Source organism: Dermacentor andersoni, chromosome 1 (genome assembly GCF_023375885.2).
Source record: "Dermacentor andersoni chromosome 1, qqDerAnde1_hic_scaffold, whole genome shotgun sequence".
Classification (NCBI taxonomy): Eukaryota; Metazoa; Arthropoda; class Arachnida; order Ixodida; family Ixodidae; genus Dermacentor; species Dermacentor andersoni.
Genome location: NC_092814.1, coordinates 30,754,707 through 30,772,056, shown reverse-complemented (window position 1 = coordinate 30,772,056; position 17,350 = coordinate 30,754,707). Strand labels below are relative to the sequence as shown.

The following is a 17,350-nucleotide window of genomic DNA, read 5'->3' as shown; positions in this document are numbered from 1 at the left end:
CTTATATTCCCCCGCCAAAGATTTCACAGGGCTCCTCTTCGCGTTACTAAATTAGCGTGTCATCCCAGCTGCAACATAAGTGAGGACACCACGGCGCAAAGAAATCCACCGAATAAGAAACCCGGCATGCCGCATAAATAGCGGAAATTTTAAAGCACTCAGCGATGCACCCCCCTCCGACCGTTCCCCGCATCGCCTGCAAACGAATTCGCGAAAAGGCCTTCGCCGTGTTCAATACAAAAATGGACCTCATCTCGATCTGGTGGAATGGGGAGCCGCAGAAGCTTTTGAACAGCGGGCACAAAGTTGGGCACACAAGCGTACAGCGCGGAGGAACGTCACCGCTGGCGAAATCCCCAAACGCCAAGAAAGCAGGGAGGGTGCACGAAGCGGAACGAAGCGAGGCGAAGGAAGAAAGAGTGTGACAGGATGCCCAGACATGTCGCTGGGCGAAAGGCAGGGAGACGCCCTGGCATCCACGGCCTCGCTCCGGGTCACGAGCGACAACGTGGCCTCCAATCCACACGCGCTGTATAACATGTAGACACTGCTTGGACGGATGATCACGCGGCCTGCCCGGAAAACGCCGAGCCGCCTTACTGCATAAAGTCAATAGTGCACTATCTCGTTCGCTGCCTTTTTAAGACGATGACCGGTATGCCTCTGACGCTTTTACACGCGTCTCATGACAAGACACCACCTCAACCTCGTTACTGTACTATTACAGTAATTTTACACCGATAAAAATAAACAGCGGGTATAGCATACAACCATGTCTTTCGCATTTTTTTACTTGAAGCAACTTTCGCACCTCTCCAGGTGGATTACTTGAAGAGACGGACATTACTTGCAGGACAAATCAAAGCGTTGTACATAGCTCATTAACAAAGCTCCACTAGTTCATTTATTCGCGCAAGTAATCACCGCCTCATCAATTAAACACTCTGGAAGGGTAGATTTCGCAATCTGCCAAAGTCGATCTTTTCTTAATACGGTGGAAGTAAAAGAAAGGCGCTGTACAGCTGTAAATACTGCAAATATTGCACCAAGAACAGTAACATTTATTGTATATAGTCGCCAATAACACACAGACAGAGCGAGAGATAGAGAGAGCTTTCATTTCCCCAAGATAGCAACTGAAAAGGAAAAGAGAACAAACACACTAGCTGTTTTCGTAAAAATACATGTAGAGAAAGTACCTAGAATTTTCAAAAAGGAAAAAAGAATTGAAGCCGGGAGCACCCATGCTGCACTTCTTTGAGGCCCTACTGCGAGCGCAGGCTGGAGCCACACACTGCGACCACTATGCAGCAGCTATTCCGAGTCGGACTCTTTTAATCGGGCAAAAGGTGGCGTTTTTCAACGAGCAAAAGGAACAACATCCGGAGAGCTGAAAGCGGCCGCGTGCCTAGAGGGCCCGTAATAGACCGGGGCGCAGAAAGAACCCTGACCCCCGCTAGCGCGCACGGCCTCGTTCCCGTCGCTTACCTCACCGCGGACCGGCCAGACACGCCGGGGGCTCCTCCAGCACGGTGCCAAAAATACGCGCCGGGAATCGAACCCCGACACGCGTGGCACCGTGCCAGAGTGGCCCACAGCCCCCTCCTGTATATACTGCGGTCAGTCCGGTTTCCAGAGAAAGAAACAGCGCGGCACTGTGCGCAGAGAGGTGGTGCGCGTTTGGAAATCGAACACACGACGTGGAAGTAAGAAGCTACACCGCGGCGCGTGCGAGATGTGATATAATAGTTGCTAAAGCTCCGATGGCGCTTTTATTCAGAAAAAAATTCGGCAGCGCCGCTGGCGTCGATGCGGAATGCAATTTGAGAAAACTCATTTACTAAAAGCGTCTCGTGGAAACTTCCCACCGGCGGTTGAAGACTGCGCGCGAGCTTGGATACAGGGCAGGGAGCTTGGAATACCGCCAGCGGGCTGCGACTAATAACACAGAGAGAGCGATAGCGCATAAGGTTCGCCAACGCCAGAGAGACTACTACCCTGTATACCGGCGCGGGGGCTGACCATGGCGAGACGCAGAGACGCCACAAGCGCGGAGACAGACGCGCACGAACAACCAATGGCAGCGTCGTCAAAGCGCAGCCGGCGTCTATGCAAATTCGGCCAGCGCCCAAAACTTTTCGTAAAGCGACACAGCGGACGTTTTGCAGATCAATGAAGCACACGAAGGGGCGTCATATTCTATAGGTCTCGCTTCGGCGCACCACTGGTGTGACGCGACCTTCCGCGAACAGCCTTTGAGGCCGCGCAGCACATCGACGCAAAAACTGGATGCAGTACGCGTGGTGAGCGGCACCGTGCACAAACGGGGGGGCCTGGCCTCTCCTGCTGCAAAGGGCGAAGCCAGAGGCTCGTTATCTCAGCGACAGGCAGGAGAGCCCATCTTGCTCACATCTGTGCGCGCGGAAGGGCAGCTCGTTCCCAGACCACCGCCGGACGAGGGACGCGCCAGCCGGACACGCTCACGCGGCCTTCTTCTTCGCCGCGCACAAAAGGCGCAGGCAAAGCGAGAAAGAATGACGATGGTCCACACACGCGCGCAGCTGTGCCACATTTGAGCACATTCAGAGCTGCCGCCGTGGGGGCCGCACCAGAGTAGTAGGACACGCACGCGCGGATAACACCCGGCGAACCGGCGCGCGTTCTTGCCGATGGCGCTGCTGCAGCGTTCCGCGCATCCATTCTGCCGGGGCACGCAGACGGGGCAAGAGCTGTGGGAACTCCGTGCTGCACGATCGGTATGAAGTGACATACGAACAAGTAAAAAATAAACGCACATTATGCTGCCTTTCGCACCCGAGCGCCGAGTTTTGAAGCTGCGTTACACGACAAGCGCCTGACTCCATCACTAACGCAATTAGACACTGCAAGAAGATGGGTGACAGAGGCAAATGGTAAGCAGGGATGCACCGAACCGGGCTGGTTGGTTTAGACGGGAATCAAAAAGCGCAAAAAACGGGGCTGCAGCGTGTTCACTATTCGATCCCCTTCCACGCAAGGCAAGCAATGCATATTCGTGCAAACTGTACGCTTTGACAGTGAGTAATCTACATAGCCGCGCCACGCGCACGTCAGGCGCACTGACTTACACGGGGAAAGCAGGCCGGCTACTATACAATAAACGAATAGGCGTTTGTCACTGCTGGTTGGCCGAGAAGAGAGTATACCCCAACGGCTGTTGAATGCTATGAAGCAAGCGACAGCGTGTCTCAAGGTCATACAAGAACAAAGGCATCCATTCGGTTCCGGCAGCTCGGTCTTAACAGATTAATTACGAAAGAAGCTGCTATTGGAGAAGGCGACGAAACCGCTATTTCGCATGGATGTGTCACGTGTCCTTGTCATACAAGCGAAAACGGCACATGTCAAGGAAGTTTGCTGCGCGTCCTGCAGGCCTCCAGGGGGCGCATATCTTCGGCGGTCGTTAACACGACCAAGGGAAAAAAAAGACGACTGCGGCTGCCCGACACGATAGCTGGGGAGTGGTGGAAGATTACCATCTGGACGCGGTTCTTCAGTGCAGACTGAAGACCCGGCAAAAGCGATCGTCACAGAAAATAACTTCTGATAACTCTCACTGACGCGTTCAGGGAACGTCTGGCGTCCGAAAACATTTCAAGCACAAACACGTAGTTACAGAATCATAGCAAATTCAAGCTCAAACAATACCGAAACTAGCCAAATATGCGTTGTTCCATTTCCAAGATCACCTCAATTTGTAACGGTGGCTTAATAAATTCAGGCCCCAAAGCGTATATATACACTTGGGATTACTCCATGCTTAGAAACTGGCTACAGAAAGAGTAAATGTCGCACTTCCATGTAATTACGCGCCACAGGGGTAATGATAATTTATTGTCTGTTTGCGTGTCAGTTTGTACTGATGATACGTATGTTCTGAGCATTCACATGCTCAAAGATGACGCTCTACAAGAATAAATGAAGTACCTAAATAAACAACTTCAATATTTGCGTACGTGTCTCAACAATTTTTCAACGAATAGTCGAAACTCTCAACAATGCGCCTCAATATATATATATATATATATATATATATATATTTGTGGACACACATCACGAGAAAACAAATCTGGCATAAGAACCAATATCGAGCTTCCATCAACTGCAGAACTTCAAATATAGACAGGCGTACGTTTGAGGAACAGAACAGGAATTCTCGGCCACGCAGAGCCCCTGCCAGTTATCTCGGCAGAGGCAACAGCCGAGCGATGTTACCGCTCGTATCAAGACAATGCAAACACAGTGCTCGAACTCCAATTACCAAATTACTGGCACTGACAGTAAACAATCCCGGCGCAGCCAGATGCCGTCCGAAATCGTTTCCACCACAGAGACGACGACTGTGTACAGGGCATTCACAAACCACCTGAAGTCGCAGAGAATTTTAGCTATGGCAACAGTGTGTATTTCTGTTTTAGAAGCAGCGCGTCTCGTTGTTAAACCTAGTATTAAGCTGTTGAAAACCTCCAATTAACACAAACAACATTGCGAGCACGCAGCTACCACGCTTTTAATCGAAAAAAATGGAGAAAAAAGAAGAGCCAGACAACGAATTATCACTGCTTGCAGCACAAGATCCTCACTGCATACACTGTAACCAACACAAACGCCATGCGCATGTAGGTATTGCATGCCCTTTCTATGAACCCCAAACAAGACGGCTCTTTTCAGAATTTAATCGAAACCAATTTTAACCTCCGCTTTTATAGGGTGAGGAATCAGTAGTACAATGCCCCACGATGCATAATAATGAAACTTTTGGACGAGTTATTACGTACATATATATACTTGATACGGCAGATTTGTGATCGTATACCCGGCCTCACCATTATTTGATCTGCGACTGCTAATTTAGTGACCCAAGGTTCCTGCGAGGTTACACCTATGAACTGGACATGGCGGCTTTCAGGTAATAACTCAGTCATCTTCGCCAGTGTGCACAGAAAGGAGTCACTCTGGTAGTGGGGATACACCCACTTAAATAAACAAAAACAAACTTCTCCAGGCATTTCGCTTATTTCATCCGGGTGCCGAATTTCAACAACGTTATCATCTAGATTAACTTGGTCGTCAAAAGGCTAAACTGAAAGCTTCACCAGTTCTAAAACACTTGCAGAAGGAGATGCGAGTGGTCCTACCAGTCCAATCTGGTTTGGACGTACAACACTGCACTGAAGAGTGCAACGAGAGAATAACAACAACAAAAAATGTTAACGAGCAGCACGTTTCGCTTTGCGCAGTACTGACGTAAGGCAGCTATAAGACTGAAGACGGAGGCGTGAGCGCCCAACAACCGGCCACAGCCAGTCCCCCAATCCTGGCGTTCTCAAAAAAAAAAGCGCTGCGGCGATCTGGTCGGAGCTTCCACAGCGGAAGCAGCCACAAAGGAGAGCGATCCAACTCGCTGCTCCCGCAGACTGGCCGACAGCGCGGCCCAAGAGCGCCCTGTCATCGCCGGGCGTCGGAGGAGCGATCATGCGGCCAGTGTGCGTGCGCGCCGGGGCAGAACGGGCGCATTCCGCCACGGGGGTTCGATGCGCGGCTTGCTCGCAGGAGGGCAGCCACTTCCGTTCCTTTTTTCGGACCTCTTATCTCACGTTCAAGGGTTCTCGAGAACGCGAGACACCATGCGGCGTGTGACGCGGCCGGATCACGTGCACCATCGCACATCCAACAACTCCGTGTGAGAGAACAACTTCAATGCCCGACAATCCCATATGATTGCACATGAGTATTGGATATGAATGAAACGAGATTATCCTTTAAGATATACAGGCAATCTTGAACGTACCATCAAGTTCAGCTTTCTCCTGTGTATCTGCACTGGTTTGATTCGTTAGGCACGAGTAGCACGCTGCACGTCCCGTTGGTTCTCTTTAAAGTGCACTTTACAGGCGATTAAACATATGCCGAAGGCTGTACACGATAGCGACTTTAAGACATAATTGCCAACGAGTTTAAATACACTGGGACAGAAAGGACACTGAACATGAAAAAAAGAAAGAGGATAATTGAAAAACTCAACCTCAGTCAAACAGCGAGAGCGGGGCTTTCTATTTCCCTTTCGAATGTGGCTGAGAATGTAAACACACAGTGTAAGGGGGAGCTCGAAACATTCAAAGATTATGCCCGCTACAGGGCTGCCGCGCAAATCCGCGCCACATTCGCAGTGGCCAGATAGCGGTGTTTCCGCTGACAAGCTAAGCAGCAAGCAATCCGTCGACGCAAGGTGCGACAGGGCCTGCTCCCTCACCTGAAGCGTCGAGCCCGAAGGCAGTGCTACACGAAAACGAGGAATTTGTGCGTTGACTCATCCAAGTGACAGCTCATCATCCCCACACCGCGAAGCGAGTGCATTGAAACTCGACCGAGCTTCCCTGGGACGCAGCTATCGGCCGACTGCCGGAGAGACGCCGCTACGCATGGATCCGGTTTTGCGCGTCGTGAAAGCACTTCTTGAAGTTTTCGGCTTCGCCATCGCTTCCGAGGCTGGCCGCGAAGTGACTCGCCGCCGAGAAAATTACAAGGTTCTCTCTCGACTGGCTGCGTCTACATGAAACAAAGAAATGAAAACAAGGGCGAGGGGGCGAAGGCGGATAGGATATAGTTACAAATAAGAGGTCTACTTTCTTTGTCAGGTGTTTCGCGCTGTTAGGATATTACGAGTCAAGTGAAAGCTATGGCAGCATCAGATGAACATGGCACAAAACGTGTCAGGCAAAACCGCTTTCCTTGTTATACACGATGCTCACGCGCAGACATGCCCTATAAAGGTACGGCAGACCGGTGTAGTAGTTATCCTGTCCATCAAAAGCCCCCCGCAGCGCATGCAACACTCTTTAAGTGACCGTGTTTTTTGCCTCTTTCCTTTTTTTTTTCATGCTATTAATCGTCATGGTTAGCCCTCAGCAGCTAGCCAGATTCCATATTTCTTTGCAGCAACCGTGGTGCTACACGCGCAACATTTTACCGGACAATCACGGACGCCTGATCCCTTCTTGACAGAAGGACCCAAGAGGTTTCGTCACTCTTAGGGTACCAACAGTCCAGAAGAGTCAGAGGCAGTCCCGCGTTTAGCGTCTCGTGCCAAAACATTATTTCTCCGAGGCATGCGCGTCAGCCGTGCAATCGCTACCCAAAAGCTGCGGACAACACACGTGAGGCACAGAGCGGCTGCTGCACAGATCCACCCACACTCTGCAAGCACTCACTTTCGGTGTCCGAGAGGCAACCCTCCGAGGAAACCCTGGACGAGAAGAGTGAGGACTCGGAGTCATCATCGCTGGAGTCTTCGTCAACGTCGTCGAGGAGCGCCGCCCAGAGCGAGTAGGGCAGGCTCTTCCAGATGGGCGCGTCGAAGAGGCTCGGTTTGCGCGGACGCTGCATCGCGCCACGGCGGGGAAAAACACGGCGACGGTCGTCGGGGTGGCCGAGGAGGCGCGTGGGCGCGCCTGCTGGACGACGACACCCGCGCTCGAAGACGCGCACGGGAAAAGCGAGAGCGACGACGTGACCCCGATCTATCCGCTGTCTATCCGTTCGGCGGCAAGGCAGCAGCACGCCGCTCGGCCCGAGCAGGAGCACTGAACCAGCCGGCGGCAGCAGCCACCACCAGCGACTCCGAGGCGAGGAGGTCCGGAGGCGGCGCTCCGGACGAGCGCCTATTCACCACGCGCGCCGCCGCCGCCGGAAGCGCCCCTGTGGTACCACCGGCGGGGGCCACTGCCGGTCGTCCGGATGGGGCCGACAGCTGCCTTTTACAGAAGATGTTCTCCCGTATGGGGGGGCTCTCCTCCTCGACGACAACTTGTCGGGCACGCTGCTGGGCTGCCCACATTCAGCATGCCTCTGAGGAAGCAGTTGGTTCTGGTGACGCGCAAGGGAACTCGGAACGGCCGCAAAGGTTACCGCCTATCTGCCGACCGAAAACAAACGCGAGATGTCAGTGATTCACTGCTTTTTCCGGTCTTTGTATGAAAAGGCGGCAGGCATAAACAGGCCCATCATTCCAATCTACTGCGTTCGCATCACACAAACAAGGTCAGCGAACGCATGTTCGCCCACAGCATTGTCTCGCTCAGAGTTCCATATAAGGATTACTACAGAGGCAAATCCAATGGTTGTACATCTGTGTGCTATCATTTGACTATAAATCGCCTAAAGTAAAAAAAAAAAGAAAAAAAAGAAACCTGGCAAGTTCCGCCACCGACGTATTTTACTGTTAGGAACACACGTAGGTAAACAATCATACATATATTACAATTAAATTTATGCTTTCAAATGATTTAGTCCCGTGTGTTAAATACTTAATTCCTGTAAGTGAGTGCCACAGCCCAATATAAAGCAATAATGAACCTCAAAGAATATAAGCCGCCAACAGAGTTCACCTATGGCCACGTTGAAAAATACCGTGTTCTGTACGAATGGATGTTGTTGCATACTGTCCTGTAGTATTCTATAACGATATAGCCGGTTGTGCACAAGCCTGCTACAATAATCCAGGTAGCGATGAAAATGAGTGTGGCCCATCGACGTGCCATGACTCACATATTACGCGAGCCCTTCGAGTGAAAGGTGCGGCATTTACGAAGGCGCGGTAGGTCTCTCAGCCGTACGACGAGCGTGCCGCATGTGTGTGTGTGGCCAACCTTCGCCTTCTTTATTATATTTTTTCTCCGCACGCTCGGCTAGCTTGCATTCCGGGGCAGCTCTGTATGCCTGCCCCAGTGGCTCCGTGGCCCAAACATAACTGAGAATAGCCCGTCCAAGGCAAATAAAGCAGTCACAACAACCGTGCCGCCATCCGTGAGCAGGCGGCCGCTGTCCGTGAGTCGATTAAGGTTGCGCCGGCCATTAGTGACTGCACGGGGAGGCGCGCGGCGATCGTGCTCCGAGCCGTCCTGCTGTGGCATCTTCGGCTGCATGCGGATGGTCCGCCGCCACGACTGGGCCAGGACACGAATCGCAGCCGCACGGTCTCACTCGGCTAGGGGAGGATATGGTACGCTCACAAGCGGCCGCTCGGCACAGAAAAGCATAGCACAGACCATCGTTGCGCTGATGTCGCAGCCAGTGACGCACAGCGCTTCACCGTGAGACTTGGGTGTTTGTGTTTGACAACTGCGACCGTGTGACAGGTCAGAGAGAGATGCACCAGTAGAGCACGCTTAACACACATTCGCTCGGTCACAACATGCTTGTTCTGTACAGGGAAGCCAAAACGAAAAAAAAAAAAAATACGAATCCGAATACTTGTTTATACATTCGACAGTGTGTGCGACACTGCATGGTGCTATTTATTAAGAGATGATGAGTTTCAGGGCTAGTGAGTACTTAGCGGCATGCCAAGCCTCGACGCCACAGTACAGTTTCCGATTAATTACATGTAAGAGCGTGTCTGCCTCGTTCTTTCCTGCTGTCGTTTCGTTCCGGTCTACCTATGTATAATCGACAATAACTGTGCACTATTTTTTATCTCCTTCGCTTAATTCAAGTTCAAGCCAGACGAGAGACTCGCACGTGCTGCTTGCACCCGGGGACTCTTCTCTAGGACAATGAAAAACTAACTCAATTGAAATGAAAATAACTCAATTGTATATTTTTGTCTCGATGCCATCAGAAGTGATCTCCAGCACCACACTGTACGTAAGTTCTTCGTCAAGGGACACCCACATCGCCCAGGCGCCCTTGGGCTCGTTGGGCCGAGATCAACGATGGTCGCGAAAGCTGTGGCCATGCGTCCACGCCAACCATGCCCAAAATGTCTCGCCGCGCTATCGTGTGCGAGAATTGGAGCCCCAGAGCGCACTCGCTAAAATCCATGGCCTGGCTGCACAAAGGGAGCGTGATTGGCACGCAGGCGGTGCACGAGTCTCCGGATTGCGTCGGAAAAGTGAAGGCACGCTGAGAGAGAGATCTCTCTTTTCTGTCCACTCTCGCGCTTCTTCGTGAACGCGGCCCGGTTTCACTTGGGAAGCAAAAGGCAGCAGCTGCTGGTGGAGCGAATCATCGGCCGCTCCTCCTCCGCACATAACCAGAAGCAGCAGCGGTCAACCAGGCGCACGCGTCCGAGCGTCGTCGCGCGGTCGCCCTTGAAGCCGCGCTCGGCCCAAGGACACCGTAACGGATTGCCGCCGGGAGGATACAAAAGCCACGCGGGAACACAACAAGGACGCTGCACGGGCTTCTTCGAATGGGGGGCCCGGCCAGCTCCACCCGCACACAAGGGGGAAGGGCTGCACGGCGGGAAAGACTACCCCGAAGGGAGCTGGTGTCTCTACCGCCCACCATCGGGTCGAAAGTTTCTCCCGTGGCTGAAAATCAGTAACAGGCCACAACAAGGGGCAACGTTACGCCCCAAACGGGCAACCAAAACCTCACCGTACTCGCAAAGTTTGAACGCGACGGAAACCAGCATCGAAACTTAAACCACATGATATAGCTGCGAGCCTCCTAATAAGTTCCTAGTTTAGCTCTCAGGATGACGCAGCTCTAAAGCGCTGCTCGGCATCGCGGCGACAGCTGCTTCTTTGAAGCTTACCATAACCGCCAGAGCGCAAGTGCTCACTGCCCTGGATCCTGGAGGCATCCACGACGAAGGCTACCATCACGAAGCGGCGCCCTTTGCCAGCTTTAATTACTTTCGAAGTTTTCCGAAACGGCTACCGGCGCCAGTTATAAGGCCGCTACGCTGAAAAATACGAGCTTGCCATAAACCATGACCTTAAATCCAGACATTCTACCGTTCAAGTATTCATCTAGATCGACAGCTTTGTGTGGCTATATAGCGTTCGGTTCAGCAAAGAATATATCGAAACAGGGCAAATGTGAGAAAAGTCTACAAACGCGTTACCAAGATCTTATCAAAAACAATAATATAAATCAAGTGCAGCGACAAATGAGTGCTTCGACTAGTAGAAAACAATTCAATTATGGATCCTCGTTGTCCCAACGAAACATTTTGCTGATAAACTTAAAATTGTTTGGTATCTTTATTTTAAGGGGTAACATACCAATTTTCATCCTCGAAATGCGATTAATCACCCTCCGTATACATTACAGCAAATTTTGTTTTCGTTTCTTCTCATATTTTGCATCGCAGATTATAGGACACACCTGAACACACAAATACGACCACGCAATGAAGACAAGTGACAAAGTGGGGCACTGCGTAATTGCCTAAACATGTCTAGACTGTGGAGTGTGCTCAGGTAATACACAGAGGGACACTGACCCGCAAACACGAAACGTACACTACACTACTAACGTTACATTATTAAGTAGTGTAACGTACATTACACTACTTTAAGACGCAATGCCTAAACAGCATAACTAATTCATAGAAGCAGGGGCCGCTAAATTAGCAGGAAATTTCCAAATCACGGCCGCCTAAGTGGCGGCTAAAGCTAAAGTGGCGAGAAATCAAATACAATATCGCGGTCAGTATCTAAAGAGTGTTGAAATGGCGCGAACTAAAAGAGATTCATTGAACAACGTGAGAGATGCGCGAGGGTGGAAATAACCTTTGAGCGCTCTAATTACCCGGAAATTCGACACTTGCGCGCGCACAGAGCGATAACTATTCAGCGAGCGGGCTCAGCCAAGGCAATGAATGAGTCGCTATGCCAGGCACCGGTCGCCGTCGAGTCCTTCAAGGCTGCGTGCGTGTGCGTCAACGATGTGAGCGCCGTATATACGCGTTTATGTTGGCAGTCACGGCCACTACTTCGAAGCAGACGTGACCGGGCACAAATGATGTGTTGCTTGAAACGCGGCACGAATGTTCGCCGGCCGGTTGGACTCGTAGCCACAAAGTTTCGCCGCCCAGTTGCCGAACGTTCGTCGAATGCGCTGTATGATGTATGAAAACCAATACGCGGACAGAGCTCCTCGGGCGTCAAGCAAGCGCAGGAACAAAGAGGCGAGCTGCGAAGGCCCGCTCGAGCGACACGACGAGCAAGCGGCGGCTGCTCGTTCCGGGAAGAACCGAGTCATCGCGGCGCGGCTTTCCGCCCCGAGCACCAACGAGTCCTAATTGAGCACAGCCGAAGGGTCCCCGACACAGAAGGCGCCAAACGGACGCACACTCGGAAGCCGCGTGAGCTGTGCAAGCGATTGCGCGACTCCGGTTAGACGCACTTGTAATCGCCGAACGAAGCTGAAGGTAGCAAACTTTTTCCAGTACCACTTGCCAGCTGCGACTCAAGGATACAAATGAGCAAACAAGCACAATAATTTGTATATGCGAGAGTGATCTCGCACGAATGTAGTGCCACTTTGGCGGCGAAGAGGATCTCAGCCAAAAGCAACTGGTCTACCAAACGAAGGACGGGTTTTCCGCCCGATCCCACCTGCGGAACAACGCAAGCGGGTCTCCGTGGTGGCAACGCGGACGGCTAAACACGACGGTGACGATCGCGCGACTCTGAACAAGGTCAGAGAACGCTGCGCCCAGACGGAACACCCTCTAGAGAACTGCCAGACGTCGCGGCGCACATAGAAGGGGGAGAGAGAGAAGGCATCTGCGAGGTCACGCCTCGTCTGCGACCACATTTATGCCGCTGTAAACACAGGCAAGCGACGCCCTGTCACGACGAGCTTAGTCAACGTTAAACTCGAAGTTGCCTTTACGAGAAAGCAAAAATTGTCCTTAAAAGCACACCTCAAAAATTTCGAAATTCTATCGTCCAGTCCATATCAAGTGCAAAGTTGTGGCTTATATGAACTAGCTCTTCGGGCTCTTGTAAGCTGAAATCAAGTCCATGTACTTGTAAGCTTGAGTAACTCAGCCTTGCACATAAACTGGGTAGCGCGGTGCTGATATATAATAGGAGTACATCTGCGAAGCTCAAACGAACAGTGGCAGTTGGTCAGTGTCCAGGCAGCAGGCATGCTTTTAAGGCTTGTGCAGTTATCCTTTACGAGACGCGCTGCACAGCGAAAGGCGGCGTGTAGTAAGAATAGACATGCGCTACCACTGTGAAAACAATAAAAGCGGAACACAAAACGAGAGCTCTGTGTGTTCCTAGCGCTTCATTGCAAGATTCTCCTGGCAAGAATCAGCAATTTGTGAAATATTTAAAGCGGGCTTCGCCGCACATTTCCATCGGTCCGATGCAATCTCATATAGCTGACGGTACAGGTGATGACGATGACCGCGTTCCTACACAGTTTCCGCTTTCATCCATCGGCTGTGCTCAGCGAGATGAGCCGTTGACTGCAAAAGTTCCTTCCAGCGTCACCCTTCCAGTTACATTAATTTGCTGAAAATCTGTTGTGTTTCGGTAGCGCACTGAAGTCCTTCAACGAAGGACAATTCAGCAATGGGCAAGTACCGCTTTGCTCGACACTAAGCCAAACAAAGGGGCGTAGAGCAACGGTACTCAATTCTCTTCGCAGCGGAAGATTTCTCAAAATATATTTACCTTTATCAGAATAAACAACACACAAAATTAAAATCATAGTAAAGAAGTGCAGGGAATATATGAGCCCGGTATATGTAACGATAGCAAGCGGCATTGCAAAAAGCGACCTGACCGGAAAAAATACAAAAGCAGAATTAAACTGCCAATGCCGGACTTACGAATTAAATTATATGTGGGCTACGTCACCGTGCTAGAGACTGTTTGAAAGCTAAGCGTTCGACAAGGCAAGGATGACAGGAAGTACGAAACATCCCTTCACGAGAACGCGTCCTCTATCTATACTGTTGGCTTGGCAGCATGCATGCTGCAGAAACCCCCCCCCCCCCCCACACACACACACACGCACACACAATTGAAACATACCCACCCGTGACGAAGAACAAATAATGTGCCAATAAGAACACTCAAGACTTCGAGAAAGTACAGGTGATGGCCGCCCGGACACTAAAACGCGTCTGCAGAATCAGCAACTTGGAAGTTTGTGAGCAACGTGCTTAAAGGGACCTTGAAACGATTTTGACGATTTTGTACAAATGTACTGAGTCGTTAGAGTAGGTCATTCTGATCATTAACTGACGCATCTAAGTGCTCCGCGTGAAGCGTGTAATTTATTATAAGGTTTTAAAAATGTACATCGCGGCCGATCGCAGCACACGGCTCGGAGGAATTTTCAGCCGCTCCTACCCGGGTATATGACGTAAATCACCCAATTGACGTCAGTAGGGCGAGCTATCCGATTGACTGCCCAGGGCGCGTCATCGATAATTTTTCCACCTTTATGGTGAACAAAGGATGTTTATAATAGTTGGAATGTTAGTTAATTTCTTTCTATAAAAAGAAGGTAACAGAAAGAGAATGCACATGAACAATTTGTCACTACACTTAAGCACTTCCGGCACACAGCAAGCGTCGTCTGCTCGTGCTCAATTTTGACGAGCTCTGCGGTCAGAGTCGGTCTCAGTCTTTTCGCGAGCACTATGATTCGACTTAGTTGCGTTGTGGACTGCAAAAGTAGCGACTGGCAATGTCAAGCTTCGACATCGTGCCCTCTACAAATCAGCAGACGAGGACTGGCTGCAGCGCATCAGAGTACCGCTATCCGACCGGCGCCAGGGTTTGCGCGTTTGCGGCCGTCACTTTACACCGGAAGTTTACTAACGCAATAGCGTTTCGCGAGTCCGCAATTAGGGTAAATGCAAGCGCAAGAGGACAGGGCCTGGCCGTTTGACCGTGTCGTTGCAGGGGATGAGCAGAAGCGCAAATCTGAATTATCTGCACGGTGCAGCCACCTGGTGGCACAGAGCTCAACCACACACAGTAGCAGTAACGAAATGTATTCTTCTCTGCTGCTGGTGTGAATTTTTCGCAGGAGTGTAATCGTTAACACATTGTTTTTGTAAATGTTTAAAATTTTTTACACTTGGTTAGTGCAATATTAGCTCTTTGTTTGGCTGGTTAAGCTCTGCGCCAACGGGTGGCTGGACCGTGGCAGCTGCCGTGGCAGGCAGCTCACGTACGCCTACGCTAAAGTTCCTTCATCAGCTTGAGTTTATGCCTCGACCGTTCCGTCGAGACGCCCAGCTTGCCTGTGGTTACCGGAATACCAGACACGTTCGGCGCTGCGACAGAATGCTCGCAACACACGCTGCTTCGATAGCTCTCGCTTGGGGTCGACTTACAAGCAGCTGGCGGAGAGTTTGGAGAGCCTTCGCGCGCTCGCTCCTAGAGAACCGAAAGTCGACGACACGACGTGCCATCATGACGCAGAGCCATTGAAGGCGGAGCTTAGCCACGATCACTCGGCGAACGAGTAGAGGAGAATATGCATGACTATGGAGGAGGGTAACTTGTAATCGTCCGTAGCTCTCTTAATATGAGACGTTTCACACAAATTGTGGTGCGAATGATTAACTTTAGCTGTAACCTACGCGGCTACAAAATTTGTCCGAACCGTTTCAAGGGCCCTTTAAAAGGTAGAATTTCTTTTACGTAGCTTACGTTTTTTCGTTTTCATGACACTGATGTTTCTGGATTTATGTCGCGGACTGCACATGCAAAACAACTTGCACATTCAGATGTACATCCACAACTTGTTAATAACTCTGGTACGGTACATCCACGGCTACCAAAGGCTATTTGCTTATTTAGCATACATTGTCTAGGTGTAATTTAGGCGGTGTCGTGACTACCACACGTGGTTACTATCAAGCATCACGAAGGGAAAGGCCCCGCCCGGCGCCTGCGCGAGACACGCAGATGCGAGGAATTACGGCACTCGATCCGGCAATACCCAGTTCAGAGACCGCGAGCGCGGGCCGTTCCTCTCGGCTCGCGATGCAAAATGGCAGCCACGCACAAGTGCGAGTACCGAAGGAAACTTGACGGTTTCTGTCGGCGATGACAGGCACGGGGAACGGAATAAACGAAACGAGCGTCGCGAGGTGGTGGTTGCTAGGATCGCGAGAAAAACATTTTAAATACATGCCGCACATATCTTGCTATTAGAAGCAGAATTGAGCGAAACGCGTGCCGTCACGTTTCCGCTCGCAGTGCGTTCGATGAGCACATTCATGCCGCGCGAATGTATACGCTGCAGCGCTATATATGTGCGCCCTTTCCAGTCACGGCATGCTCAACTGTGTCGTGCCCTGAAAAGTGCGACAGAGGAGCCGCGTAACGGAGTCCGCGCATGTCGGTCCTCGTGTCCCATTAACGGCGTCGCGCCGCATAACATATATCCCGTAGCGGAGGGAAGCGGATGCTGCAGCTGAGCGAGAGGAAAGCGCCGTATACCGACGGTACAGCCACTTGCTCAGTGGCGTGCAACGGCGCAACCGCTAACACGACGATGCTCTGGAGCGCAATGATCCACCCGGCAAAGCCAAGCCGATCAACAGCGAACGGACAGGCGGCGGTGCGGCTACCTACCGCGCTATTCCACGAAGGCGACCCATGCCTTCACGAACGCCCGACTTACCGACATGCCCAAATAGGCGCGCGGATGTGTTCTCGGCTTCCTCAGGGTAAAACAGACATACGAGCACGTAATATCTAAAGAAGAAAGGGGGGGGGGAAGAAGAAGAAGAAAAAAAACACCACCTCGTGCATATCCAACGCAGATATGTTGGTATCTATGCGAAGCACAACTTAAGTAAATCGGTTAAGTAAATGCTTTACAGCTAAAGACGACGCATTCCATTGGGTGATTACAGCTGTATGCGCATAAAAGAACGACAATAATAATTCTGGAGGATTGGTCAAGAACGGGCACACCCCCAGTGGCACATAGCGAATGGCTAAACTAAAGAAATAAGAATTCGTGAAATCTAATTAAACATTCCATTAACAAATCGGTGTGCTTTAGAGATATATCTGAGCCGACATTATATCGTCATGTTTTATGTAGGAGTCGTACGTCGTGGAACGTGCCCATTTTAAAGGAGTGGCCAAGAACCCGTGGAGTGGCAAATACCGAATGGTTAAACGATAGAAAATAACGTAAATCAAACAATCCGGTAATTGTAATTTGCCATTACGTCAACAGAGCGGCGAACTTTGGAGATGCCTGTGAGCTGACATATGTTCAGGTTTTATATGTACAATTTATACGCGCTTTGTTTTTTTACGCAGAAGAGAGCTAGATTTATTTGTTCAGCATACAAAGTGTATATGAGCCACTTAGTGGGTACCTTCATACAACATATTATATATATATATATATATATATATATATATATATATATATATATATATATATATATATATATGGCCACGGGTATAAAGCTATTTACACTGTGTATTTACAAGAGATGCATAAGCAGCAACTGAGAATCGCAAGAGGCTGTTGCCACTTCGTCGTCTTCTCCGTCGTCAACATTGTCTTCTTT

The 17,350-nt window shown here is 50.7% G+C and overlaps 1 protein-coding gene across 1 annotated transcript in view; it reads right to left on the bottom strand.

Annotated features, from left to right (window-relative positions):
• Nucleotides 1-9,536, bottom strand: part of DIP2 (disco-interacting protein 2) — a 193,013-nt gene extending 183,477 nt beyond the window's left edge. The window contains 1 exon segment of the mRNA XM_050194228.3: nt 7,251-9,536. Within this exon segment, the coding sequence (XP_050050185.1) occupies nt 7,251-7,425 (175 nt within the window). The 5' untranslated portion in view covers nt 7,426-9,536.
• Between the last annotated feature and the right edge of the window lie 7,814 nt (nt 9,537-17,350).